Source organism: Leopardus geoffroyi, chromosome D4 (genome assembly GCF_018350155.1).
Source record: "Leopardus geoffroyi isolate Oge1 chromosome D4, O.geoffroyi_Oge1_pat1.0, whole genome shotgun sequence".
NCBI lineage: Eukaryota > Metazoa > Chordata > Mammalia > Carnivora > Felidae > Leopardus > Leopardus geoffroyi.
In genome coordinates this window covers 91,028,877-91,056,033 of record NC_059342.1, presented here as the reverse complement: position 1 = coordinate 91,056,033, position 27,157 = coordinate 91,028,877, and the positions used below count along the sequence as shown (strand labels likewise).

Here is a 27,157-nt window from a genome sequence, read left to right as displayed (position 1 = left end):
CTGCACGCCCACTCTCAGAACGCCAGGGACCCCGTGGGCTGACTGCTGAGCGATACCAGGAGGAGGCCCCACTGACCCCCCCAGGCCCTCCTGGTCACCTGGATCTCCACGTCTTCCCGAGTGGGTCCCCGGATGCGGATCTCCTCCAGGTGAGGCAGCCGGTCCTCGGTGAGGGTCACTCTGTACTCGACACGGCTGTCCTCCAGGAGGGAGGGGTAGGTGGTGCTGGGAGAGATGCTAGAGTTCCCGGCCACGATGTAGCGCCCTCCGATCCGCACCGCTGTGGGGGGATCCAGGCTGTCAGCAGGGGGAGCGCCACCCCACCCCACCCCAGCCCCACGGCAGGTGGCCGCCAGCCCTCACGGAAGAGGTCCCGGTTTAAGGAATGGGTTGGTGGCAACCACGGGACGTGATCTCTGCTGCCACATCTGTAGCCTCCCCCCCAGGGTCCCAGCCCTGGGGAGCCCATCTGCCTGGCACCTCAGTGGGTCAGGCGGTCTCTGCAGCCAGCAAGGCACAGCCTCCCAGGTGTGCACAGGCATCTGACCACAGAGAGCGTCCCCACGGGGCACCTGGGGGGGGGGGGTTCCGTTAGTTGAGTGTCCAGCTCTTGACTTCTTCGGCTTGGGTCATGATCTCACGGTTCGTGAGTCTGAGCCCTGTGTCAGGCTCTGTGCTGACAGCGTCCCCGTGTCGGTGGCTCTGCGCCTCTGCCCAGAACCTGGTGAGCACTGTGGACCTGCCGTCTCACCAGGCGCGCTCACATCGAGCTCTCCAGGCAGCTTCAGGGGCCCAAGGACCCCCAAGCGCCCCCACTCCGGATTCCAAGGACGGGTGTAGGCGCCCTCGAAATCAAGAACCACCGTGGCATTGGGTAGTAACGCAACTGGTCCAAAGACAGACGTGGCCTTTGCCCTGGGCTTCCAGGCAGGAACTTGCGTCACACCTGATAGCTGTATCTTTGTTTAAGGTGGGGGCTGGCCAAGCCGGCAAGACCAAATACGCGATTTAGACAGCAGCTCTGAGTCAACCGCCTCAGCGAGCCCAGAGATGGAGACCATCCGCGTGAGGAACCGGTCCGCCGGTCAGGCCTCCCATCTACGTGATGAAGCCCTAATTCAAACTGGACGCTGAACCCCGGTGAGCTCCCTGGGTGGGCACTACTTGGTGCATGTTGTCACGCTTCGGTGCTGGACACGGAACCCTCCCAGGTTCTGCCCTAAGCGTCTCTTGCTCTGGCTTTATTGTCTAAGCCATAACCGCGGGTATAAAAGCTCTCCAACTTCTGGGGATCGTCCTAGTGACGTATCCACCCTGGCAGTGGTCAGGGAACCCCCTGAACTTGTAGCTGGCATCCGAAGTGAGGGCATCTTGGGGTCTGTGCCTCGCCGTTCGCAGTCTGGCTAACTCTGGGTGAGTGCCCTCTGCCCAGCTCACCCAAGTGTGTGAAGAGAGGTCTCTGGTTGGCGACGTATACGCTGGTCAGGTTGCGGGTAACCGTCAGGAACGTGACATACTCTAGAAGGAAACAGGGGAGGGTGGGTGGGAGGGTGGGTGGTCCCAGGTCACTTACATCGCAGTCAAAGGGAGCAAATTTCAGGTGTACAGGAAAAAGAGCCTCAGCCCCGAAAGCTACCAATACAATGGGGCTGCCTCGGGCAGTAGAGGGCCCCCTGTCACCCCTCGGACAGTAGAGAGCCCCCTGTCACCCCTCGGGCTGTAGAGAGCCCCGTGTCACCAGGGGCCAATCAAAGCCAGGCTGGGCGGCCACCCTCCAGGGTGCTGCCCCGGCCAGGAGGAGGGACTGAATCCAAGATTCTGGGCTCAGCGTGTGACCCGCCACAGGGAGGTGGGACTCAACTCCTCACCTGACCTTCTAAGCGCCCACTTTGCAAATGACTTGACCTCTTTTATAAACAGATCACAGCCAAAGGGTTCCCAAGTATAACATCCCTTCTGATGGGATTTCTTGGGTAGGAGGAGCCAGGCCGGCCTCCCACAGACCTCCCAGTATCTGGGTTTTATCTGCATCACAGCTACTGTGAGCAGTCATTCCCAAAACTCCACTGCCCCCGGCGGCGGCGGCCTCATCAGACTCCGAGCTGGGTGGGGAGGCTGGCGAGGTGGAGGGCAGAGGCCGAGGCCCACGAGGAGGGTCCGGGGCTCACTGCCAAGGCTCTGAGCTGCAGGTGTCTCTTGGAGGCTGGCAGGGGCCCGGCCATCCACCCCGAGGGAAGCCCCTACCTCTGGCCCTTCCGGCCGTGAAAGAGCCGTTGCGGGGGCTGCACGTGCTGTTGTCCCCTCCACACACCTGGCACGCGTCTCGCACCTGCTGGGAGTCCATCCTGCCGTCACAGCCGAATGTCTGTGCAAAGAGCAGTGGCAGGTGACGCCTGTCCCCACCGACCCCACTGCTCTGAGGCCCTGGGATTCACACGACAAACTCGAGGCGTTTTGCAGCATCTGACCTCCATGCAGGAAGCAGGCATAAATGACTCCCCCAAGGTCACAGCGGAGCTCTTGACCCCCTGCTGACTCCAAGGTCAGTTCAGTGCCCTAGCATCACCCCATGCGGATTCCGCGGCAGCTTCACAAGGACCGCGCCCGCAGACCGGGCCCTCTCCGAGCCCCTTAGCATCTGGCTTCCGACGTGACTGGCCGCAGGGCCACAGCGGGTGGGAGGGTACCTCCGCTGCCCGCACACGCGTACCCTGCAGCTGCCCGACACGCACAGGCTCAGGGTCCCGTCCTCCCGCCGACCACTTGGCACACACCGGGTCCCATCCAGGAAACTGTCCCCACGCCTCACAATGAAGGTCTCGCCGATGGCTCGGCACATGTGTCTGCACAGAGCGTCCCCTGGGAAGGTGGAGAGACAGAGAACCCTGACGCGAGGGTGACCGGGAGCTGGGAAGGTGGTGACCCTGCAGAGCACAGCCCAGGTGGGCCTGCCCTTGTCAGGGCCACCTCACTTCATCCTCCGGGTTTGGGGCCAGGGCCCCGCCTCCTGAGGCAGCGATCACGATCACGACGTAACGCTTGTTACCGAATCGAGCCAAGGAGCCCCCTTGGTGCTTCCCAGTGTCGTCTCACTGAATCCTTCCAACACCCGAGCAGGGAGACCCTACTCTTATTTCCATTTTACAGATGGGAACACCGAGACTCAGGCCCCTTAGCAAGGGGGCCAAGCCAGGACGCGATACAGAGCCTGAGTCCGAGCCCTGCTCTCAACAGCATCAGGGTGATGGGGGCCAGCCCACCTTGACTGTACTGCTCAGCGGAGCCCCAGCGGTAGAAGGAGGCGTTGCCTGGGGACAGGTGGAGCGGTTTCCTGTCCGTCCGGGAGCACTGCTCAGACATGAAGTCCAGCTGGGTCTTCTCACAGGCCTGGACGGGAGGAGGCAGAGAACAGGCACAGGAGGGGCCCTGGGATGGGGGGCCTGGGGGCGGGGGATCTAGGACAGGAGCCTTTGCCACTGCGGACAGCAAGGCACCCCGCGGCACGAGGGCCACGATGTGGGTTTGAGCCCTCTCCTGGCTGCGCTGCGGTTCCCCGCTCTATAAAGCAGGGGAGCCAAGAGCCTTTCTCTGCTGAGGGGAGAATCCCAGAGAATCTGCAAGGACACAGGGCAGGGCCTACCACCCAGCAACAAAGAAATAAAGAGCACTGCTCGCCTGCTCCCCTCCCTGAGCCCGTGCTCCAGGTGAGGACTCTGCCCTCCAGGTCTGGGGAGGCCCATGACCGCCTGGAGAAAGTGGGAGGGAAGGCCTCGCCACGTGCAGACCTTGACACAACGTCAAAGGAGCCATCTGAGCGCTTCGCACCCAGGGTACTGGCCATGATCAAAGAACACCGGCAATAGGGGCGCCCGGGTTGGCTCAGTCAGTTAAGCGTCTGATTCTGGATTTCGGTTCAGGTCGTGATCTTGTGGTTTGTGAGTTTGAGCCCTCAACCCTGACAGTGTGGAGCCTGCTTGGGAGTCTCTCTCTCTCCCTCTCTCTCTCTGCCCCTCTCCGGCTCACTCTCTGCTCTGTCTCTAAAAGTAGAAAAAGAAAGAAAGAAAGAAAGAAAGAAAGAAAGAAAGAAAGAAAGAAAGAAAGAAAGAAAGAAAGAAAGAAAGAAAGAAAAGAAAATCTTTTTTTTTTAATTTTTTTTTTTTAATGTTTACTTATTTTTGAGAGAGAGAGAGACAGAGCATGAACGGGGGAGGGTCAGAGAGAGAGGGAGACACAGAATCTGAAACAGGCTCCAGGCTCTGAGCTGTCGGCACAGAGCCCGACGCGGGGCTCGAACCCACGGACCGCGAGATCGTGACCTGAGCCGAAGTCGGACGCTTCACCGACTGAGCCACCCAGGCGCCCCTATCCAGTGATCCCACTTTCAGGTGCATACTCAAAAGAAATAAAAATTGGTGGGGTGCCTGGGTGGCTTCTGGCTTCCGCTCAGGTCACGATCTCACGGTTCGTGAGTCCAGGCCCCGGCTCTGCGCTGACACCGAAGATCCTCTGTCTTCCTCTCTCTCTGCCCCTCACACCTGCACGCGCGCTCTCACTCTCAAAAATAAGTATTAAAAACTAGGAATGAGAATTGGTACTCGAGTTCACACACACACAGGCCCAAAGCAGCACTATTCACAATAACCCAAAGGTGGAAATGGCCTAAATGTCCGTCAACAGATGGACGGATAACATGTGGCCCATCCACATGATGGGCTGCCGTTCAGCCACAAAAAGGACTGCACTTTTCACACCTGCTACACCGTGGATGACCCTTGAGGACACGATGCTGAGTGACAGAAGCCAGTCACAAAAAGGCCACGCATTGTGTGATTCCATTTGTATGAAATGTCCAGAACAGACGCATCCGCGGAGACAAAAGGTGACTGGTGGCTGCCAGGGGCGGGAGGATGGGGGAGGGGAGCAACGACTTAACGGGTCTGGGGTCCTACTTTGGGGTGACAGAAGCGGTTTGGAACTTGATGGAGGCGGTGGTTGCACAACATTGTGAACGTGCTAAATGCCACTGGATCCCACCCTTAAAATGGTTGATTTTATGTGACGTGAATTTCACCTGCTCTTAGAACGGAGGAATGGTTTCAGGGGGTGCTGGGGGGGGGGGGCAGTGGCAGGTGGGGAGGGGGGGGACACTGCAGGGACGTCCTGGAGTATGCATTGAGCTCCCAGTAGAGGTAGAACGGCACCCCCCTCTTTCAAAAGCGCCCCGGCGTGAGCCACGAATTACAGCCGCCCTGATCCTTCCACACCCCCCCGCCCCGCGCTGCCGACCTGACCCTCTGGCTGCACCCCGGGGGAGGCAGGCCTACCTGGGTGTTGCACATCTCTGCCTGGAGGTCATCGCCCACACACGCACGCCCTCCAAAGGCCGGCCTGAAAATACCCACAAGACACAGGGGGTGACAGGGGAGCCACTCCCCACTAGCCAGAGAATGTGGAGGGGGGGCCCTCCCCCCCCCAGCCCTGACCTGGAGAACAGCGCCTCCTGCATGCAGTACCTGGGGTTGCTGCACTGTCGCCTCCTGGTGACCACCCCTCCCCCGCAGGAGCGGGAGCAGGGACTGGGGGGACCCCAGCTAGACCAGTGCCCGTGCACCACTCCCACGGGGGTCAGCTCCGCCAGGGAGCGGCAGTGACCTTTGGAGCACCACTGCGAGAGAAGGGCACACTATCGCACACCCAGGACGGCTGGCATCCCCAGGGCCCCGTGCCCTCAGGGTGGCCACACAGGCATGCACATGTGCTCGTGCCCCGCCCTCCCATCCTGCTCAGGAAACGAAGCTAAGTATGAAAGAGGCCAAACCCCAGCGTGTAGGACAGAGGGGTCTGGCCCCCGCAGAGTGGAGGGGAAGGGCAGAGGCACAGAGGTCTGCAGGGTAGTGGGAAGCCGAGCGCCCGGTAGAGCCCGCCAGCCAACACATGCTCCGTCACTCCTGCTCCGACCTTCTGCTCGCCACACTCTGTCCCATCCAGGAGCGGAGTCAAGAGGCGGCTACAGACACTTTGGTCCAGGGGGTCCTTGTGGCAGGAGAGAGCCTGGCACACGTCCTAAACGGGGACACAGGGGGCCCGCTGGAGGGGCTAGTGTCCAGCCTTAACTGTCCCCCCGCAGACCACGGGGGGCACACACACCGCTCTGTGGGCACCGGTGGCCGGGGAGAATGGGCACAGCACACCTGTCCGTGAGCCCACGAAAATGTTTTCACTTCTTCTAAAATCAGCAGACAAAAAATGATTCTTTAGGTCACAGCAGGTGTCCTCATATGTAACGTTAATACGTTTTGTTATAACAACGCGAAGAAAAAAAACTTCATATATTTTATAAAAACACCGATAACAATTCTCAGTATTCCGTATTGAGAAAGAGGCCCCGCTAGGGCAAAGGTGCCTGGGGCCCATGGAAGTCCAGGGAGGAAGTCCGTCTTTGGGGAGACGGCCCCCCTTCATCTCCCCTTCCCCCGCTAGCTCACACTCCTGCTATAGGATTCAGTGTGGAGGGGACTTCCTCCAGGGAGCCCTCCAGGTTCCCATCAGATCGGAAGCCCTTGGTGACTGCCTATTTAAGTCCCGCGTCCATGGGCTCAGGGGCTCCACATAATCTGTGGGACACAGTCAAAAGGAAAACATGAGCACCCTCGCTCAAAATTTACGCATTTTAAGAGGTGCCTGGCGGCCTGGCACGGCGGGCGCTCACAGGGCACAGTGGAGCAGGAGCTGGGCGCGGGTAGAGGGTGCAGGGGCTGGGTGGCGGAGAAGCGGGACGGCCGGCGGGACTCACCAGGTGCCCCCTGGTGAAGGTGCAGGCCACCGCTGCAGGGCCGAAGGCGACGCGGCACTGCTCGTCCGCGCCGTAGTGGAGGCCGGGCTGCGCCCGGGGAGGGCTCCCCGCGGCTCCGGCCTGCGGCCCCGGAGGGTCCCACAGGCAGCGCGCCCGTCCTGCGCTGCGACAAGGCCCGGCTCAGACCCCGGGTGCACACCGGGGTGGAGGGGTGGGCGCGGGCGGGCGGGCAGGGGGTTCTCAGCGCGCACCCCCAGCAAGAGCTGGGACCGGGCTCGGGCCCCGGCGGAGTGGAGGTGGGGCCCGGGCAGATGCCCGCGCGACGGAGTGGGAAGGAAGGGGATGAGGCAGGGGAGCGGCGAAGAGGGAGGGGTGGCTGGAGGGAGGGGCGGGGATGGGGCCGAATTGAGGCGTGGGCGCGGAAAGCGGTGGACGCAAGAGGGTGCGTGGGAGTGGGGGAGAAACAGGATCCGCGCAGGGAAGGGTGGCTGGAGGGAGGGGCCAAGGAGGACGGAGGAGGGCCCCAGAGGGGGGGAGGGGACAGAGCGCGATGGGGATTGAACAGAGAGGGCTGGGGCACAAGTAGGGGGGGCCCCAAGTGGAGATAGGGCGGGGAGGGCTGCGCGGGTGAGGGACGCGGCTACCTGAGCAGGTGCAACAGTTGCTGGCGGCTGCAGGCGGACCACGAGAGGTCACCCCTGGCGGTCGCCGCGTCCTGGGACGCCATCACGTGGCCGCTGGGCCCACAGCCGCTCCCGGGCGCGCCGTCGTGTTCCAAGCCCAAGCTGTCCCGGGGGAGGCAACGCTCAGAGCCCTCGTGCCCCCTCCACCCGCCTGGAGTCCAAGCCTGGCCAGCCCTCTGGTCGGGTTGGAAGCGTTTGCAGACCCCACGGCCCCCTGGCCCCCCCACCAGCGAGCCCTGCCTCCGTTTCCCCCAGAGGGAGTGCTCAGCCAGCCAGCCAGGTGGTTCCTGCCTCTTTGGGCTAATAAATATCAAAAGGCTTTAGTGGCCCTTGGGTGGCTCAGTGGGTTGAGCCACTCACTCTTGATTTCCACTCAGGTCATGATCCCACGGTTGGTGAGATGGACCCCCCCCCCACTCTTGGGGCTCTGCACTGACAGGGCAGGGTCTGCTTGGGACCCCCTCTTTCTCTCTGCCCCTCCCCTACTCATGTGCCTGCTCTCTCTCAAAAATAAATAATAAATAAAACATTTTTTAAAAGGCTTTAGGGGCACCTGGGGGGCTCAGTAGGTTGAGCAACTGACTTCGGCTCAGGTCACGATCTCCAGGTTTGTGGGTTCGAGCCCCGTGTGGGACTCTGTGCTGACAGCTTAGAGCCTGGAGCTGCTTTGGATTCTGTGTCCCCCTCTCTCTCTGCCCCTCGCCGGCTTGTTCTCTGTCTCTCTCTCTCAAAAATAAATACAAATTTAAAAAATAGAAAACAAAAACAACATACAGTATAATCCCGATTTTGCAAATAAAAACTATGTGTGTGTGGGCGCCTGGGTGGCTCAGTCAGTTGAGTATCTGAATTTTTTTTTATGTTTATTTAGAGAGAGAAAGAGAAAGAGAGCGTGAGCAGAGGAGGGGCAGAGAGAGAGGGAGACAGAGGATCCGAAGCAGGCTCTGTGCTGACAGCGGGGAGCCCAGTGACAGGCTTGAATTCAGGAACCATGAAATCAGGACCTGAGCTAAAGTCAGATTCTTAACTGACTGAGCCACCCAGGGACCCGAGGGTCCAAGTCTTGATTTCAGCTCAGGTCATGATCCCAGGGTTGTGGGAACGAGCCCACATCGGGCTCTGCATTAGCATGGAGACCGATTAAGATTCTCTCTCCCCTTCTGCCCCTCCCCTGCTCGCTTAAGCATGCTCGAGATTCTCTCTCTTCGTAAAATAAAAATAAATATGTGTGTGTGTAAGACCTGACTACAATTACGTACAAAAGGTGAACAGATGTTACCTCTAAGGGCTGGGATTTGGGATAATTTTTACAGCCTGCTTTTCCTTTACCTGAATTTCCTAGAAAACATTTTCTAATTGTGAAGTCTGTCTTGCTTTTTGGAGGGGGGGGGGGGTAAAAACAATTTTTTTAATCACCTGGTAATCAAGAAATAGCAGATTTCCCAGCCCTTGCCCTCCTCCCCCCAAGTCCACTGAGGTCAAGGGTACAGGTTCCTTCCAGCAGACTCCTACAGGGCTGCCCTCCTATCCCACGGCAGCCTCAACATTCCCTCCTGGGAGCTCCAGTCGGCTCCTAGACCTCAACTTGGGGACAGTATGCCTACCTGTGCCCAATCTCATGGGCGATGGTAACCCCCAGGTCAAAGCCGGTATCCTCAGTGATGAGGCAGCTCCAGGAAGACGAGCAGACACCCCCCAGCTGGGTGACCCCCCGAACCTGCCGGTTACCATCAGGCAACTCCAGGTCAAACCTTGGGAAGAAAAAAGGCACCAGGCTGGTGCTGAGGCCGGGCCGCCTTTGCAGAGGGGGGGTGGGGAGGGGAGGACAGCTCCCAGGCAGGCTGGCGTGCCACGGGGGCGCTCGGCTACCTGGTGATGTAGAGGACCAGGTCGGCATGCCCAGGATCTGTGTCGTCCTCGGGGTTGACCGTCCTGCTCCACTCACAGACACTCAGCAGTGAGGCCGTGATGTTGGCTGTGATATTCGGAGCATCCTGGGGGCGGGGGGGTCATAGAGCCCGTGTTTATGGGACCTGCGCCACAGTGCTCACCACAACCCTGTCGCTGTCCATGCTACAGACGGGGAGAGCGACAGGAAGAGATAGAGAGAATGGAAATGGGGTTTCCAGGGACTCTGGGCTCCCAGCTTGGTGCCTACCTCAGGCTGGGTCAGGGTGACCACCTTCACCAGATGCACTCGGAACTGAGTCCCCAGGGATGGGTCCCTCAGCAGCTCTGACCCCTGTGGAAAGGCAGGAGGGAGAGGGGACTGGTGGGTGGGCGGGGCCTGGCTGGGGCGGGGCCTGGCTGGGGCAGGGCCTGGAGAGACTGCTCCATTAGCAGTGGGGGGAAATGCTTGTCTCGGGGCTGGCGGCCAGCCACAGAGATGGGCAGATGTATGCTGGTCCTCCTTGCTCATGGCTCAACAAGGCCAACCACAAAGAAAAGAAAACCTGAAACCATGGGATGCAAATAATTATGAGTCTAGAACATTCCATTCCAACACTGTTTCCTGCTCACCAGACTCACCCCGTCCTTTCCCTTCTCTGTCCATCCGCCTGGAACACCCTTCTCTCCACCTCGGCTGGTTTCACCTGCGCCTCTCCAGGAGGCGGCACGAGGGCCTCCCCTCCCTCCGCAAACCCTTTTCCGGGTTCCCCTGACAGAGCGCTGCCCCCACCACACCCCAGCCAGGCTCCTTCCTGGCTCTCTCTCTCTCTCTCAGCACATCTGTCAAGATGCCCATCATGGTTGACTGTCTGTGGTTATTTGCAGCAGCCTGTCCCTGAATTAGACATGCCCCCCTTCCCCCCCAGAGAGAGAACCCTGCCATCACTGGCCTCGGCTGACCTGAGTCTGAATCCGAGCTCTGCTGCGAACTACCCGTGTGCGCGCGATTCTGCTAACTAACCTTGGAAGCTCAGGTTCCTCATCTGTGAAATGGAGGTAAAGCCTTCCGTGGCTATTGGCGGACTCAGGAACGATGCCGCGGGCACAGGATGGGTGCCCAGCCACGACAGTGGCTGTCACCATGGCCAGCCACCATCCGGGCAGGAGCCAGTCCGGTACCTACCACTGTCCCAGGTCCTCGTAAGACACATCAAGGACCAGAGGGAGTACGGCTTGATGACCGAATTTCAGCAGAGTAGACGGGGGGAGGACCCCCCCCCTCCAAGCTTTCAGGTGACTGAAAGGAAGTGTTTTTCACCTCTGGGGCTGCAGGCAAAGACCTGTGGACTCGGGCCATGTCTGCAAGGGGACAGGACCACACGGGTGTGTCCCTGAGGCCCAGAGAACTGACAGCGGGCAGGGTGGTCTGATGGCCTGGAGCTCTGAGCCCGGGGGGGCTTTTCCTTTTGCCCCAAACAGGTGGGCACACCTAAGGCTGGGCACAAAGTGGTGCCAAGCTCCGCGCATTCTTGGAGGGCGGGCTCTGCCACCCTGCACGGCCAACTTGCAGACGGCAGCCGTCTCCTCGTCCCGCCCCCCACCCGGCACTGGTGTCCATCCCCCGACGTGGCACACTCGCCGGCGGCCCAGAGCAGTCACCGCGTGTCATACGTGTATTCTCAAACCGCTGGACACGGGGTTTCATGCAGTCCGTTAGGTTACACGCGAGCGTCAGGTTGTTGAAACACCCCTTTCTTTGCTTACCCTGCCCCCCGAGACGACAATCAGTGGGAGCCACTCTTCCCACGCCACCTTTAGCCCTAGAAGCCAAGGGAAGGGGGGGCCAGTAGAAACGGGGGTGGCCCCAAGAAAGGGAACAGAGAGGCCAGTGTGGGGCACCCCGGCTGGTGCCTGGGCAGTGCTGGCCGAGGTTCCCATGGAGCAAACGGACTTCAGGCCAGAGGCCAGACCTGAGGGGCCCTTGGAGAGAAGGGACCCAAGTAGCAAGAGGCTGTGGGGTGCACTAGGGAGCCAAGAGGGGTTCCAGGACCTCACCCGCCTCCACTGCAGGTGAGGGAGGGGAGGAGGAGGAAGGAAAGGACAGACCACACCCCTCCCCACCCCAAAGCCCTGGGCCCCAAGCACGACCCCAGCCTTGCTTAGGTTTACACCCGAGTTCAGCCCAAGTTCAAACCACCAGATAAGCCAGCCCACTCACATTCGGCCCCAAGTCCCTGGTGTAGGGGACCGTGTCCAGAGGCTCCCGAGCCCCACCGCTTGTGGTCAGCACCATCCAAGGGGTCCGCTCCCCCAGGAACACTCACCATGTTGAGGTTGGTGAGGACGTAGCGCTCGGTGTCCTCCTGGTGAGCCTGGTAGACGTCGGGGCCCACGGCCACCAGCAGCTCCAGGTGTAGGACCCTGCCGGCCGCCCATCTCCGGAGGCGAAGGCGAGGGGAAGGAGGACGGCCTGGTGAGGGAGGGGGCAGGGCTCAGAGCGCAGGTTCCGGAAAGCAGACGACCCATAGCTTTGGCCGCCCACGGCCAGCTCTTTCTTGGACTTGGAGACGCAGTTGTGAGCTCTGTCCCTGCCACTTATCACCATGGGTGTACGGAGTCAGGGGGGCACGGTCCCCAGCTTTCTCGTGGGAAAGGTGGGGAGCAGGGAATGCCTGCTCCCAGGCGGGTGAGCGCCGAGTGAGAGGGCCTGTCCTGGACCCCGTCTCAGCCCCTACCTCGGGCCCTCCGGGAGCCGGCCTCTAGGCTCCTCCGAAATCAATGGTCTCAGAGAGCAGACGGGCCCGAGCTGTTGAAAGTCACTTTCTATTGGGACTGTCAGAAACGGTGGCAGCCGGCCCAAGAGGCTTCTGGGTCCTGGATTTCAGCCCACCCCCACGGCCAGGTCCCATCAGCGACTAGCCATTCCGGAGCACTGAAAGGACCAGGTGGCAGGGCAGGGCCCAAGGAGGGAGCTGTCGTGTGGCTTTTACGTCCTTGGTGTCTCCCCAGAGTCCCACACTGGCTCTGCCCCCTTGATGTGGCCCCGCTCTGGGCACATGCTAGAGAACGGGGTCATCCCAAGATGAGCCCAAGACAGGACCCTGGTGGCACCTGGATGCAGCTGGGGGCCCGAGGAGCAGGCCCGGGCAGCCACAGAGCCAGCCATGCAAGCCCCGAGTGGCCACCTTCTGTCTTTGGGCCTCAGGGTTCCCATCTGTGGGATCGGATGTCCTGCCAGTCCCGGAGCTGGGAGACCCCAACAGCGCATGTCTGTGAACGTGCTTCGTGATCGATGAGGGGCTGCTCATAGGTTGGAGGCCTAGCCGTCCCCCTCTAGGACAGCGGGGGGCATGGCCGATGGCCACGTGTCCCCCTGGCCTGCCCACTCCCCAGCATCCTGAAGAAGACGGCTCAGCCGGGCTTGTGGCATTCTGCACAGCCACCTGGGCAGTGGGGAGAGCTGGCCCTCCCCCAGAGCTGTCCCCCTCTCCCAGAAGCCATACCTCGGATGACTTGGGGGGCCTCGGGGCCGGGCCTGTGGACCAGGTGGGGCTGCGCACGAACCTGGGGAGGCAGCAGCTCCCAATGCTGCCTCCTCACTGGCTGGACGCGGAACCTGTCTGCGCCCACCAGGATGTCGCCCTCCTGGAGGAGAGACAGCAGACAGGCACGTAGCCCACCAGCCCCACCGAGGGACAGGGCCTCTCTGGGACGTCACGCTCACCAAGTGGCCTGAGCAGTAGGTGACCCTGGCCACCGCGCCCAGGGGCAGCAGGGGGCGGCCTCCCGCGAAGCAGAGATGGGGAGGCCGCCTCTCAAGCCGGAGGGAGGCATTCAGCACGCGCTCGCTGGTGAAGGAGGCGGTGAGGAGGCTCCGCTCCGGCGGGAAGGAGAAGGCAAAGAGCTGTCCCAGGGCGAGCAGGGAGCAGCTCGGGGCCCTGCAGGGAGGTCCCCCGGGCCCATCCTCACAGATGCAGGTGAGCGGGGCCACGTCGAATTGCAGCACTGCGGGACAGAGGCGGCCACCTTGCTCCTCAACTCCCCCCGGGGCTCAGCCCTCCGCGTCTTCCTGCCCTGGGGAGGGCCCCCCCAACCGATCCGTTCCCTTTGGTGAGTGGGGCGCAGGGCTGGCCTTGGAGCCCGAGAGGCCTGGGCTCAAATCCAGCTCCTCCAGGCACACAGGGTGGTGGACTGAAAGTTTCCTCTCCAATTTGGGCCTCACCCTGGGGCAGACCAGCACTCAGCATGCGAGCCTCGCCCCAGAATAGGGTTTCCTGAGGGGTGGCCTGAACCCCAGCAGGCAAAGCAGATACAGCCACAGCCTCTCTGGCCTTTACCGAAGACCAGGTGCCCCAGGCCAGCCTCACCACCCTTCTCCACCGATCTGCCTCACAAAGCAGCCCCCAGGCCCCAGGAGGTCCCACCCCCAATCCCCAGGCAGCCCCAAGCAGTGCTCAATGTGCATGTGACCCAGGCCACAGGGAATTCAGTCACAGATGGGACATCCCCTACTGCTCTCCACCCGGACCGCTAGCCCACCCTGCCTGTGGTCCCCAACAGCCTTTACGTCAAATGGCCTGACTTGGAAAGGGGGCTGGCACCCCAGCGAAGTCCGCAGGCACGGCCAAGAGCGACACGAGAGGCTCCTCCGGCCGGAGCTTGAGCCAGCGCCTATCTCGTTTCTCACGGAAAGGATAAATAATTCCATTTCCGTCCGTGGCCAAAAGCCACAAGAGCTCCTGCAGCTTGGCCAGCCCAAGGGAGGCCCAGGGGCAAAAGGGACCAGCTAATTAGGAACCATTTCCTGGAGATATTGAGCAGAAGCCTGGGGTCAGAACCCCAGCTCAGTCCAGGACACCCAGACCAGCTTTTACGGACTTGGCGGAAGTATGGACTTAATTAGCAGGAACGATGGCAGCTTCTAGGACCTCCTCCCAAGCGGAGCTGAGATGCCCCCCGCAACCCCCCCCCCGCCCCCCCCCCCCCCCCCCCGCTCGGACGGGGGAGCTCCCTCTGCTGAGAAGACGCCAGGACAGATACCTTCTAAGGTAGCATCGGGGCCAAAATAAGAAGTCACTTCTTCTGGCTCCAAAGCTTGGAGAAATTGCTGCAGGACAGAAAGCACAAGGGAGAAGAAAAGCGGGGAGAGGGGGTGGGAGAGGGGCAAGGCAAGGAGGAGGGGGAAACCAAGGCAGGGGTGGGGGTGGGAGGAGATCAGTACTGAGAAGCCCTTTCCTTCCTCGGTGAGCACGCTCTATCCCCGAAACCCCAAGCTCGGATCCGCCCCTCTCCCAGTGCAAACGTGGAAGCTGAAAGGAACCCTCACTCTGCCCAGAGGCCGTTTGGGCGTCTCCATCTCTCCCCGGGGGGCACCCCCTTGCAGCACCCAGCAGAGCTCAAGATTCCCAGCTCCAGGGCTCCCAAACACCTCAGCTCCTGCAGATTCGCCCACCTGCTGGAAATCGGAGCGTCCCCAGCAGCCCAGGAGAAAGAAGGCAGAAGTGAGCGTTGTCCCCACGCATCTCCCCCAGGGGCGAGGCTCCCTCATCCTCAGGAAAAGCAGCCTGCTCAGAGGGAGAGAGCCTTGTGACTGGAAATCTGGCCGGTGTGGAATGTGGCAGACCCTGGTGGGCGGGAAGAGGAGGCTGTTGTTTACTCTTGGGAGCTTCCTCCAGGGGCAGGGGCCACGGGGGTGGGCAGCCTGCAGGCCCTTGCACTAGGCTGGGCCTTGGTCTGGAGCTCCGGATCCTATACCCCGGAGCGGGGTTGAGCCAAGCAGCAGAGTCTGGAGGAGGGAGCATTGGACTAGGGATCTTAACAGATGTGGACCCAGGCGTGATTCTAGAACCGGGGCTGGGTTACTCACCCTTGGCTGGTGACAGGCTGCACCGGACACAGCAGCATTCCCGCCTCCAACAACCCGCTCACGTCCACAGACAGCCCATGATCCGCCCTGCTCTCCTGTCCTCAACTCCCTTTGTCAACCTAAATTGTCCGGAGGTGATAATTACACAAGCACCTTTATCTGGGATCCAAGAACCGCAATTCAGGCCACGTAGGTTTGGGTCACAATCCAAACAGTGCCCCACCAGGGAGCCAAAGTCAGGGGCCTTTACAGCAAAAGTAGACTCGCTCGTGTGCATTGCTTACAGAGAATTTCAGACTGGTGTTGGTGGCCGCAAGTTAAATCTGTGTAAGGCACACCTCGACTAACGCTGTCAGTAAACAATCTCTCACTAGCTGATTGCAAGGGTTCAGGCTCGGTCCTTGGGACACTTGCACTTTGGCCCAGTTCAAAAGTGCATGGTTCCACCGGTGAGGATGGCGAGGACGTGAATACGGCCCATCTCCTTAATGGACTCCGGCTCCACTTAAAACCCCTTGACATACATGGCCCCGTCTCACTTCACCCTCCGCGCCCACGGCAGATGCCCGGCCCCCCACTGAACTCACTCCTCACTCCCCCCTCCCGCCCCCGCCGGCCAGAACCAGGCGAGTGGCACCACAGTCACAGACTGCTTGGCAGCCCACTCCACTTTCTGGAAGGTTCTCAGCCACCCTCTCCAAAGCACTGTTTCACACTCCCTCCCACCTCCAGGACACCGCCCCCCACCTCCCCTGGCAGCTAGAGGGGGATCTGGAGGTCTCCTGGCTTCTCCTCCTCTTTATCAGGGAGGCTGCCCCGACTCCATCCTGGGCCAATCCGCTTCCCATTCCCCGACCACACCTGCAGGACCGTCTGAGGCTCTCTCTGTCCATCCTGCTTTTCTCCCTTTCCCTTTCCCAGGTATGCCATCCTAATTCACACTGTGCACTCCTGACTTTCTCTGTGACTGCTCTCTAGAGACCCAGATGGACACATGCCCTAATCCAAGCTGCATCACTGCCGGTCTGGGCATCTGTCATTGGTTCCCTCTGGCCTCCCTGCTTTCTCCCTCACGTCCTCCCCATCCCGTTTCTCTTAGAGCGGCAGTGACTTGACTTTAAGAACTCAAGTCAGATTGCATCAGCCCCCAGCTCTGTAACAATCGATGGCTTCCCCTTGCCCTTAGGGTAAAACGTCCAAACCCCTTCCTGAGGCCTCCAAGGCTCTGTAATCATAGATCAGACTGGCCCCTGCCATCCCTCCGCCTGCATCTCTAAGCCTCTTCTCCCTGCACACAGAGCCTCAGCCACACCAGCCTGCTTCTCACTGTTCAGATACTGCTCTTCCCTCTGAGCCCTGGCTTTACATTCCAGTTTCAGCTCAAATGTCACCCGCTCAGGAGGCCTTCCCTTAGGACCTGATCTAAGCGACCTCCAGGTAGGGTTGCCACATTTAGAAAATAAAAATCGGGGCACTCTGTCAAATTTGAATTTGGGAGAAACAAAGAATACTTTTGTTTGCTTCAGTTGATGTATGCCCCAAATAGTGCAGCTTTTGCATCGGACACATTTATACAAGAACTATCCTTTATCAGAAATTCCCATTCCCCTGGGCCGCCTGCATTTTGTCTGGTAACCACACCCCTGGCCACCCTCTTCCCCAGCATCTCACTTTATCACCTTAGCGACAGTTACCTGCATCCAGAATTACCTGGTTCGTTTGTGATCAGTTTCTCTGAAAACCCCCCACCCCCGCACAACACACATACTCACGGCGAAGCTTTAGGGAAGCGAAGGCGTCATGGGCTCATCAAGGTACCGAGGGGCCACGCAAGGTGTGCTAGTGATTTATTACCACCGCTGTCGCGCAAACTAATACGCAGCATTGTCATCACGCTTTCTCACTGCTGCTGGACGTGGCTCAAGTGCTTCTGCAGCCCCAGGGCGCACGTGCCGCTCTACCAGCGCTCTGGGGCCCTTTTTCCGTCTCGCGGGCTCAGTTTCCCCACTTGGGGAGGGAGGGGCGGGGCCCGCGCGCCTTTGCTCCGCTACCCGCCCCCTCCCCCTCCGGCGGCTCCCCAACCGGGGCCCGTCCGCCCAGCGCCCCCTCGCGGTCGCCTGCGCCCCCGCGCTCGGCCGGCCCAGCTGCGGTGCTACACCGACAGCGGCCCCCCAGTTCTTTTCCGGCGCACGCGTCTCTCGTCCCCCGTCCCGGCTCTCGGTAGGGCCCCGGGCCTACCCCAAGCCTACCCCAGGTCATGGACCCCGGACGCCGCTCCTGGGGTGGTGGCCCTTCTCCCAGGCGCGAGAAGAGCCCCGCCCTGCTCCCGGCCGTGCGGAACCAGGAAGGGAGGCCCGGTTTCCAGCCGGTCCGGAGAGAAGAGCACTTCCGGAGGCCAGGACGCACGTGTCGGGGCGCGCGCGGGGTCGCTTCCGGGGTCCCGGAGGCTGGTGTCTCTCGGACGCTGGGTGGGCAGAGCCCGGCCGGGGGCGGGATGGCCAAGGCGCTGACCTCCAGGCGCGCCCCCGGCGAGCCCGTGGCTGAGCCGGGGCTTGGCAAGAAGGTAGCTCGGAAGAAAAGCAGGAAGAGGAGATTCTGGAAAAGCCGAGGGCGAGAAGCGAGCAAGACCCCGGGCTGCGGCCCCGGAGTCGCTTTGGTCCGACCTCCGAAGGCGCCGGAGGACTTTTCCCGGAACTGGAGGGCGCTGCAGCGGGTGAGGTTTGAGGGGCCGCGCGGACGGAGGCAGAGGAAGACGCGTGGGGCCGCTGTGCGGGCACTTGGCGGTAGAAACCTTGCAGACAGAGCCTGTCGCGGGAAGGTTAGCCTGTGAGGGTGGACAGCGAGTCCGCGGGAACGTGATAGAACCGGGGTTTGTGAGTGAGTGACCTTGATGGCAGCTGCCCCCCGGGGTACTGATCTCTGGAAATGCGCGGACTCCGCCGGTAGATCTACACGTGTTGTTGTTTAACCTCCATACCAACGGTGTGCGGTGGACGCCTGTGTCGTCTCCTTTTACGGACGAGGAAGGGGGCCCGGAAAGGTTAGAGAAATTGTCCAGGACTGCAGCCGGGTGGGCAGAACCGGGTGTCCCACACCAACAGCCACTGCTCTGAACCCCCTGTGGTGCCCTACTGCCTTTCTCGGCACTGGTGGCCAGGCCCTTCGCGGAGGTTTCTTTTTCTTTCTCCCTTAAGTTTATTCACTTATTTATTTTGAAAGAGGAAGTGAGCACAAGCGGGGGAGGGGCAAAGAGAGAGAGAGAATCCCAAGCAGGCTCGATGCAGGGGTCAGTCCCATAACCCTGGGATGGTGACCTGAGCCGAAGCCAAGAGTCGGTTGCTTAACCGACTGAGCCACCCAGGCCCCCCACGTGGCGGTTTCTTTCTGCCCGATGCTGTTCCATGCCGTTCAGTCATCAGTTCTCTACGCCTTCCTCGAAGCGAAGCTGCTGTTGTCATCGCTGTTTTCCAGGTGAGGAAACGGAGGCACAGAGCTTGAAGAGTTTGGCCCAGTGTCACAGAGCTAGTAAAAACACGGCAGATCGGGGTGTAGACTCACCCCTCCGAGCGGGAGTTTGTGTTCTTTGCTACCACCGACCTTCAGTGTTCCGCAACGTCTTGGGCTCTGTTTCAGAGCCTCGGGCGATAGAGAAAAGCTTCTTGAGCCTCTCAATACGGCCAGTGTCGTAGGGATGGGAGATCCTAACCGCCTGTCTGGACGGACAGGACTGAGGAGGCTCCTTCAGGCAAACCCAGGGTTCTGGACGATTTCTTGAGCTGTGGCTCTCCTTCCCTCTCTTTCAAGAAGGTAAAGCAAAATCAAGTGAGTGGAAAGGAGATTTATTAGGGGGAAAGCTTGTGTTTTCTGTACGTTCTACAAAAAGTCAGCCCTTCCGTGGTTAAACGTTGCAGGAACAAGTAAGTAGAAACCCACGTTGTCTCTCAGCTCGGTGCCACCTCCCAGGGTCTTAACTGGGTTGAGAACCGCCATGCTGGGGGCTGGGGTGCAAGGGAAGGGACACAACAGCCCTGCTTGCCTGAGCACAGTGTATGGCTGCCGGCAGCTCTTCAGCCGCCACGGGCTTGAACCTGTGGCTGGAACCAAACTCTTGGTTGAACACACGCCCCTCTCTCTTCCTGAGACCCTCGAGGGGTTTGTAAAGGATCTGGTTCCCATCCCCCCTCCACCCCCACTTTGTTGGCCTAGTCTGCATAGGAGGGAGCTCTAACACGAGCCCTAAGCAAACGGGAGAACAGCTTGCTCACCATCCCTTAGGCGGAGTGAAGTCATTCGGGAGGCACTTAAGGTGTTGGACAGGCGTTTAAAATTTTGTAGGAATGAGGCAGCGGGTATCAGATCATGCCTTGTAACGAGATAAGCAAAGAAGACCATCTCACCACAAGTGACCAGGCGTGAATGAGAAGGGCTTTTGCCAAACCGTCAGATGATGGATCTCAGCAATGCCCGTAGGGGTAGACGGGGGGTATACACACGTAAGTTTTTCAGTCTCTCGTGCTTGGTTTCCAAATTAAAACGTGTCGTGTATTTTATTTTGGGTCCTCTTAGCTCCTGAAACAAAAAACACAGGCCCCGGAAAAGCCTCTTGTTCTCTCTCCGACGGATTCCAAAAAACAGCCCGGAATTATCCAACCGAACAGAAAAGTCGTCCCAGATGAAGCAAAGAGAAGTGAGACGGGGCCAGAAACAGTGGCCCCAGCGGCCACGGGGGGCTCTGGTCCTTCAGTACCTCCAGTGGACAGGAAGGCGCCGGCTCCCCGCACAGAGGTCAGCAGAGCAGGGCACAATGGGAAGAGAGCCGAGAAAAGGACAAATGATGATACTTCTCCGAAAGGAGGAGACACCAAGCGCAAGAAGTGGAAAGCTAAGGAGGTGACCGTGGCCTTGACTCCGGCCGTGCCCACCGAGTGAGTACAGGGGGTGTGTCTGCCTCCCTGTGCTGCGCGCGGCCTCGGTCAGCTCATCCCTGAGCATCTGTCTCCTGGGGGGGGGGGGGGGGGGGGGGGTGGCCTCTCCGCAGTCTCTCCATCACCTCCTCCCAGTGCTGTCTCTCCGTTTACTAGTCTCCCCCAGGACGGAGGCGTGATGAGGGCAGGGCCTGTTTGGTAACCGCTGTATCTCCAGGGCTCAGAGCACAGCGAGGCCCTTAGGCCTCCGGTAAAGATTTGTGGGGTGAACGGAGGTCAGAGCCACAAAGGCCCAAGTTTGAAACGATTCCTGCGTCTGGCCAGTCTGGCCAGTCGAGTGCTTTGGTGGGGGTTCCTCATGGCCACCTGTGGTGCTGGGAGGCAGGGCTTGGGAGATGGGCGGGGCTGGCCCCGGGGCACCCTGTGGAGGTCACTCCCACTGGGAGGGCAGGGGCCGGGGTCTGTGGCTCCCTCCAAATGGCTCGGCTGGAGGCAGCGCAGGAGTTCGTAAGTCAGGCAGCTGGCGAGTTACCTGGGCGCCGAGGACATGGTTGCTGAAGCTTCCAGGAGAGAGCGGTGTGAGCGCCGGCCACGTGTCGCTGTGCCGGTCCGCTCTCTGGAAACCTAGGGCCCTCCCCCTGAGGCCGGCGGTCCGGCAGGAGAGGCGGCCAGACGGAAGCTAGGCGGGTAATTCTGTGAGTGTGGGCAGGGTAAATCTGGTGAGCACGGAGCTCGTGGGCGCGAACGGCCAGAGGAGTGTGTCTACCCAGTGGGGTCGGGAAGCGGTTTCTAAGGAGGTGACGTTTAGCTGCGCCCGGGAGGCAGTTCACCAGGCAGACGTGTACGTCCACGCGTGGGCCTCTGTGTGGGCTTGGTGTGCAGGTGCCAGGGGTCGCCAGAGTTTGGGGGGGGGGGCTCGGGGGCGTCTGCGTTTCCCTCTTATAGTCATTGTGTGTATCTGTGTCTCATGTTCGGTGACGAGCTTCCTGCTCTCTCAGTCCAGAAGAGAGCGTTAGCAGCCATTGCCCGCAGCCCGCACATCTGTGCTCTGTGTTCTTTGTGTTTCTCTGTGGTTCCTGGGTTTGGGGGTAGCGAGCGCGTCTCCCAGTTAAGAAAAGCGGCAGAAGGACCGCGCTAAACCAGTAGCAGGGGTGGCGGTGTGGGCCCGACCGCGGGAGCCCCTCTGCTGACGCCCGGTCCCTCTGCCTTCCAGGGAAGACATCTGGTTTGATGACGTCGACCCGGCGGACATCGAGGCGGCCCTGGGCCCGGAGGCAGCCCGGATAGCAAGGAAGCGGCTGGGGCAGAGCGAGAGCAGCATCGCACTGGTGAAGGAGCAGGCCTTCGGCGGGTACGCGGGGCCGGTACCCAGCCGGGGAGGGCGAGGGTTTCGGGCAGGGGCTCCCCCCGCGCCCCTAGCGGAGTCAGGCAGGCGCCGCCCCATCCCACGAGGAGCCCTGAGAGCCAAACCGGTCTCTGGGCGGCGGGGGGCGCAGCGTTGAGTAAGTGGGACCTTTGGCTCCCTTCAGCCTGACTAGAGCCTTAGCCATGGACTGTGAGATGGTGGGCGTGGGCCCCAAGGGGGAAGAGAGCATCGCCGCCCGCGTGTCCATCGTGAACCAGTATGGGAAGTGTGTTTACGACAAGTGCGTCAAGCCCACCCAGCCGGTGACGGACTACAGGACGGCGGTCAGCGGGATACGGCCGGAGAACCTCAAGCAGGGTGGGTCCTCCCTGCTGGTGAGCGTGGGAGAGGCAGTGCCTGGGTCCCTTTCTCCCCATTTATTGTTATCAAGTTTATTCATTTAGAGGGGGTGCGAGCAGGGGAGAGGCAGAGAGGGGGAGAGCATCTCAAACAGGCTCTGTGCTAAAAGCACAGAACCTCACACACAGGGCTTGAACCCACGAACCATGAAATCATGACCTGAGCCGAAACCAGGAGTCAGACGCTTAACCCACGGAGCCATCCAAGAGCACCCTTTTTAAGTTATTACTTTATTTTTTTGAGTAATCTCTCCACCCAAGGTGGGGCTTGAACTCACGACCCCGAGATCAAGAGTCGCACGCTCCTCTGAGCCAGCCGGGCACCCCCTGTCTCTTCCTTTTGTCCCCTTTCTGTTCTGGAGCATTGGCCACAGCAAGAGCCCCAATAGTCCTACGTCTCCCAGGGTGACTTTTCAGATGGCTCTCAGGCACATTTGTGTCTTCACCCGTGTGTCATTTGGCAGTAGGGACCCAGAGAGTGTGCCGGCGCGGGGGTGAGGAGGGAAGGTGGGGACAGATGGGAGGGTCTCGTGGATCTTTGCGAGGACCTCGGGAAGCCACGGGGAGGTCTGATCAGTGACAGGCCCGGCTCAGGTTTCCACAGGTTCCCTCTGGCCGTGGGATTGAGAAGAGACTCGGGCCACGAGGGTGGAAACGGGAAGAGGGGGCATGTGCCGCCGGTGACCTGGTCATGGTCGGGGGATGCCGTGAGAGGTGACAGGACGTGGCCCAACTCCGGGTGCACCCTGAAGGCCGAGTCCGTGGGGTCTGCTGGACTGGCCGTGGGGGAGGAGTCACCCACGGCGACTCTGAGGTCAGGGACCTGAGAGGTCCCGAGGCCACTGCTTTCCCTGGCCCACGCGGCCTCCTTTCTCTGTGCCTCTCGGATCCCCTGTGCACACATAACCAACCAGGCGGTGCCCCGGCCTGACCAGTCCCTCCGGCTCCAGGCTCGGTCAGGTCCTGCTCGGCGTGGGCTGCCCTGGACCTGAGCTCTTCTGTCCGGGGGCGGGCATGGTGGCTCCGAGCCTTCCCTTGGCGGGGGAGGGAGAGGACCAAGGGCGTCTGCCAGGAGAGCAGGCGGGGCTGCCTCCGGAGCCGGAAGTCTGGGGGAGCACTCCTCGCCGTCTGTGGCGGGGGACCAGTCTTGTTTTTACCTCCGGTTGGAAAGCACGAAATCAAAGACCGATTCTGACTTGAGTCAACAGTAAAAATGACTGTCGGGTCGCTTCCGAAAGGCCACTCTCCTCCCTGCCTCTGTCGTGGCCGTGGCAGGTGTGATGGGCTCAGCAGCGTGGCACGCGGCGCTAAAGTCCACTTCTTTGTTCTCGTCAGGAGAAAACTTCGAAGTTGTTCAGAAGGAGGTGGCGGACATGCTGAAGGGCCGGGTCCTAGTCGGACACGCGCTGCATAACGACCTAAAGGTACCGCTGCCTCGTGCGGGCTGCACCCCTGCCGTCGCCCACACCGTGTTCTGGACGCATTTCAGTGTTTGGTTTGTGGCACCTGGGTGTCGGGAAGGCCCCCCAACAGCATCAGACGCCATTCGTCCAGTTCTCCCTGTGTCCTGGGGGAGCGCTGGGCATTTCTCAGTTCTTTAATTTTTTTTTAACGTTTATTTATTTTTGAGACAGTGAGAGACGGAGCGTGAACAGGGGAGGGGCAGAGAGAGAGGGAGACACAGAATCCGAAGCAGGCTCCAGGCTCCGAGCCGTCCGCACAGAGCCCGACGCAGACGGCTCGAACTCACGAACTGTGAGATCGTGACCTGAGCCGAAGCCGGACGCTCAACCGACTGAGCCACCCGGGCGCCTGTTCGTGGTTCTTTAAAAGGCGTCCAGTGGTGCTCCTTTTACAGGAGGTAGACCTGAGGCTCTGTGAGTTGAGTGACGTGCCCACAGTGCCCACATGGCAGAGCCGGGCGCAAACCCAGACCTGGGGCCAGGAGCCTTCCCACTGCTCTAGCGCGTTCCACGTGGACAGAGCCAGGCAGCCACTGCCGCAGCTCCACCCAGCTGGACGGGGCCTGGTGCTCCTCTGAGGTCAGAGCCGCCGTCTGTGGGGACGCGTCCCCTGGCGGCCACTCCCTCCCAGCCGGCCAGTGCAGCAGGTGGTGTGTAAGCTCACGGGTCCACTTCTGGCGCCCTAGAGGCCGTGTGCTTGGCCTCTGCTCCCAGAGGGTCTCTGCTGTGGGCGGGACTGGCCCGCCCGTTCTGAGGAGAGCCGCGGGGCAGGCAGGTGTCCATGGAGCCCTGGAGTCCTTGGGTGTTTCAGGCGTCACCGAGTGTTGGTCTTCATGGCCTTTTAAAGTAACCCAGAAGTACTGAAATGAATATAGCAGGCGCTCTGCCCGCCGCAGCACGGTGCCGAAGTCTCAGCGGCCCCTCCCTGTTGGGCCATGCTGTCTCCTCACACCTGCTCCGTCCCTGGCGACTTGGGCAGGCTCGTGTCCGGTGGTCTCCTGAGACCGTCCTGAGGTCGCAAGATGAGCTGTTAGAACACGTTCTCCGTAACTTCCCCGATGTGCGACACCCACTCAGGACACAGGAGCGCAGTGGTTGCTGGATAATTGATGGCTGTCGGTCTCCGGTTTCCGTGGTTTCGAAATTGTGTTTCTGTTAACGTGGTTCTTGCTGTTGGGCGGCGTCTTTAGTCCGTGTGAGAGTTTTCCATTCCAAGTCCAAGTTCACGTCAATACCTGCTTACCCGTGTGCGTCACCCGTTAGGATTCCTTGTAAGAGGCTGTTTGAAAAAAGGGAGTCCCACCGCTGCACGCTGACGGCGGCTGTGACCGTCGCTGTATTCTCTTCTTCCAGGTGCTGTTTCTTGATCACCCAAAAAAGAAGATTCGGGACACGCAGAAATACAAACCTTTCAAGAGTCAAGTGAAGGTATTTAAATAAGCATGGCTGTGTGCGTCGTAGTCGTTGGCTGGTTCACGTGATGATTGGTTTTGGGTGGCCTTCTAAGTTTTGAAACTGAGAAATGTTTAAAAACCAAAAACAAAACAGAGTTTTACTGAACGTTGCCCTTTAAAAGTCAGCGTGACCAAGGGCCGGCTACCCCGGTCTCCAGGGGGAGGCCCCCAGCAGTGGGAAGAAGCTGCCCTCAGATCTGCTGCAGAGGGAGTCAGACACGCAGACCCCTTTCCAGGCCCTCCCCTGCGGGCAGACCGGGGTGTCACGTGCCCTAGGTGCCCCGGGCGCTTCCGGTGAAGGCACATTGGAGGTCCCTGGGCCGGGGCTCAGTAGGTGACCCCCCTGCTGAGGCCTCCACCCCAGCATGGCTGCGTGCTGTCCCCTGGCAGAGCGGAAGGCCATCTCTGAAGCTGCTCGCGGAGAGAATCCTGGGGGTCCGGGTGCAGCAGGCAGAGCACTGTTCGGTAAGTGTCCTGGGGTGACAGTCCTCAGGACTGGGGGCCATCCCTCACCTCGCGGCCAAGGCACTCTGTCGGGGCCCGGATGACTTATTTTTAGAAGGCCGCCGGTCCACAAAAGATGAAATGGTGCAGCGGGCTGGCAGAGTGGCCGTTAAATTCTGGATGTTTGTATGTAGCTCATCAACGCTTACACACAAAAAGCTGCCACATCACAGCCCTTAGGAGAAAAAGTCCCCCGTCTAGATTGAAGCCTTTACAGACCGTGCGGCCCAGGCCGGTTGTTCCCCTGGGCCTTGGGACAGGCTCCAGTGACAGGGCTGGGGGCTACCGGCACCAGGCTGCTGGCCCACAGAACCCAGCCCCTGCGTCGAGGCCTCGGTCAGCATCCCGCCCGGACCCCCGCTCGCATCTGCGTGTCTGCTTGTTGCATCCTGTGGGTTGCTGTCCGATACACCTCACGAGAGGCAGCAGGTCTGTTCCTGCCTTCCTCTGGTCCTTTCTTCCCCCGCAGGCTGGCACCTGAGCTGCCAGAGCCCCGCTGGGATCAGACCCCCAGGTGGCTGCTCTGCTTGGCTTTCTCCTTGGCGTGCCCCACGTGTGGCTCGAGGGCTCGGGTCGTGTGTGCCCTGCCCGTCGCCTGCTGGGACGGTCACAGTGGTATTCTGTGCCCCCTAGATTCAGGATGCCCAGGTGGCGATGAGATTGTATGTCCTGGTGAAGAAGGAGTGGGAGAGTTTGGCCCAGGACAGGCGCCCCACGGCCCCCGTTCCAGACAGCCACAGCACCTCCCGTCCGCAGGCGGTTGTGACCACGCACAAGACAGCTCGGGTCTGCCCGTAGCGGCAGCTCTGTTGAAACATGTTCGCCGTCCTGGCGGCAGAGTGTGGGGGCGGCCGAGAACTGCTTCCTCCCTCTGTGCCATCCCAGACCTGGCACCCCTGCTGGGGGCAGGCAGCACGGCGGGGCTCTGTCCTGAGGACTGACGGCAAGTCGGGGGGCGTTCTGCAGTGTGCTGTCCCCACAGCAGGGTGGCATCTTTGCCGGGGATTCGCCGGGTCCCAGGAGCCGGGGGCACCCAGCATCCACTGGGTTTGTAGCATCTTCCTGGGAGGAGGCCAGACCCCTTTCTTTCTGTGCCTCGGGTCACAGGTCACGGAAAGAACCCCACCGGACTCACGGGCCGCACGCAGCGTGTGCAGTGAGCTGTGCTCCAGCCCCATCTCCCAAGTTTGCCGCAGCCGCCTTTGGACTTGGAGAGATTCTCTGAGGGTGCCGATCCTTTCTCACACCCCCAACCCCACCCCACAGGTCCACCCGCCAGGTTTCAACTTGGGGTCGGGGCCCGCAGCACGGCGAGGGAGGCTCAGCTCGTCTGAGCTGGGTGACCATGGTTCCCCCCCAGAGGCGGGTGTCCCTCCCCGTCTGGGACAGATGTGCTGATCCCCAGCTGTGGGGCTGGAGCACCGTGCAGGTCTGTCCCGGGTGTGAGGGTCTTTGAGAAGAGTCGGGAGCCCGGCATACGGCCCGGCTTTACCAAACCGCCTGACGTGGCACAAGGAAGCCCCGGACCCACTGAGGAGATTTAACACAGGTGGGCTTTTACTAGAGGTGGAGTGTGGGGAGGTTACTCTTTCCACATTTAGAGTGGTCTGAAAGGGCCGCTTTTTCCACAAGGGCCACGCTGATGGGTCCAGGGCCGAGGTCTGTGCGGAGCCTGCCGAATCGAGCCCCTGGGGCCCCACCGGTGCTCCACGCTGCCCCCAGGGCGCCTGCGTGGGCGAAGTGGACCCTCCCCCCCACACACACAAAACCTAAGGAAAATGCCGCTCACCGGGCAGCTCCAGGGCCGGACAAGGA

At 60.8% G+C, this 27,157-nt stretch overlaps 2 protein-coding genes across 12 annotated transcripts in view; one reads left to right on the top strand and one right to left on the bottom strand.

Moving 5' to 3' along the window:
- ADAMTS13 (ADAM metallopeptidase with thrombospondin type 1 motif 13) overlaps nt 1–17,494 on the bottom strand; it is a 31,552-nt gene extending 14,058 nt beyond the window's left edge. For 3 of the 8 annotated variants that reach the window (XM_045467415.1, XM_045467421.1, XM_045467422.1), the window contains exons 1-20: nt 17,005–17,324; nt 15,233–15,351; nt 14,819–14,990; nt 14,407–14,473; nt 13,091–13,371; nt 12,870–13,011; nt 11,691–11,836; nt 9,635–9,718; nt 9,346–9,470; nt 9,081–9,227; nt 7,438–7,578; nt 6,794–6,956; nt 5,959–6,063; nt 5,514–5,665; nt 5,325–5,388; nt 3,261–3,387; nt 2,711–2,859; nt 2,245–2,365; nt 1,438–1,518; nt 99–280 (exon numbers count right to left, since the gene is read on the bottom strand). In XM_045467415.1, the coding sequence (XP_045323371.1) occupies nt 99–280; nt 1,438–1,518; nt 2,245–2,365; nt 2,711–2,859; nt 3,261–3,387; nt 5,325–5,388; nt 5,514–5,665; nt 5,959–6,063; nt 6,794–6,956; nt 7,438–7,578; nt 9,081–9,227; nt 9,346–9,470; nt 9,635–9,718; nt 11,691–11,836; nt 12,870–13,011; nt 13,091–13,371; nt 14,407–14,473; nt 14,819–14,990; nt 15,233–15,270 (2,487 nt within the window). In that variant the 5' untranslated portion in view covers nt 15,271–15,351; nt 17,005–17,324. Of the gene's footprint in view, nt 1–98; nt 281–1,437; nt 1,519–2,244; nt 2,366–2,710; nt 2,860–3,260; nt 3,388–5,324; nt 5,389–5,513; nt 5,666–5,818; nt 6,064–6,793; nt 6,957–7,437; nt 7,579–9,080; nt 9,228–9,345; nt 9,471–9,634; nt 9,719–11,690; nt 11,837–12,869; nt 13,012–13,090; nt 13,372–14,406; nt 14,474–14,818; nt 14,991–15,232; nt 15,352–16,093; nt 16,336–17,004 lie in introns of those variants that run through there. The other 5 variants (XM_045467423.1, XM_045467420.1, XM_045467418.1 and 2 more) reach the window with 5 other exon arrangements.
- A 113-nt stretch (nt 17,495–17,607) lies between these two features.
- REXO4 (REX4 homolog, 3'-5' exonuclease) lies at nt 17,608–27,148 on the top strand. 4 transcript variants are annotated; one of them, XM_045467425.1, is made up of 9 exons: nt 17,623–17,945; nt 19,799–19,950; nt 19,987–20,157; nt 21,371–21,508; nt 21,687–21,880; nt 23,257–23,345; nt 24,738–24,812; nt 25,229–25,303; nt 25,976–27,148. In XM_045467425.1, exons 1-9 carry the CDS (start codon nt 17,727–17,729, stop codon nt 26,138–26,140), a joined length of 1,278 nt encoding a protein of 425 aa, XP_045323381.1. In that variant the 5' UTR covers nt 17,623–17,726; the 3' UTR covers nt 26,141–27,148. The 4 variants fall into 4 exon arrangements, with proteins under 4 accessions (XP_045323380.1, XP_045323383.1, XP_045323382.1 ...); XM_045467424.1 differs by having other exon boundaries at nt 17,608–17,945; nt 19,799–20,157; XM_045467427.1 differs by lacking the exon at nt 25,976–27,148 and adding an exon at nt 25,812–25,956 and having other exon boundaries at nt 17,621–17,945; nt 19,799–20,157.
- Nucleotides 27,149–27,157: the final 9 nt, after the last annotated feature.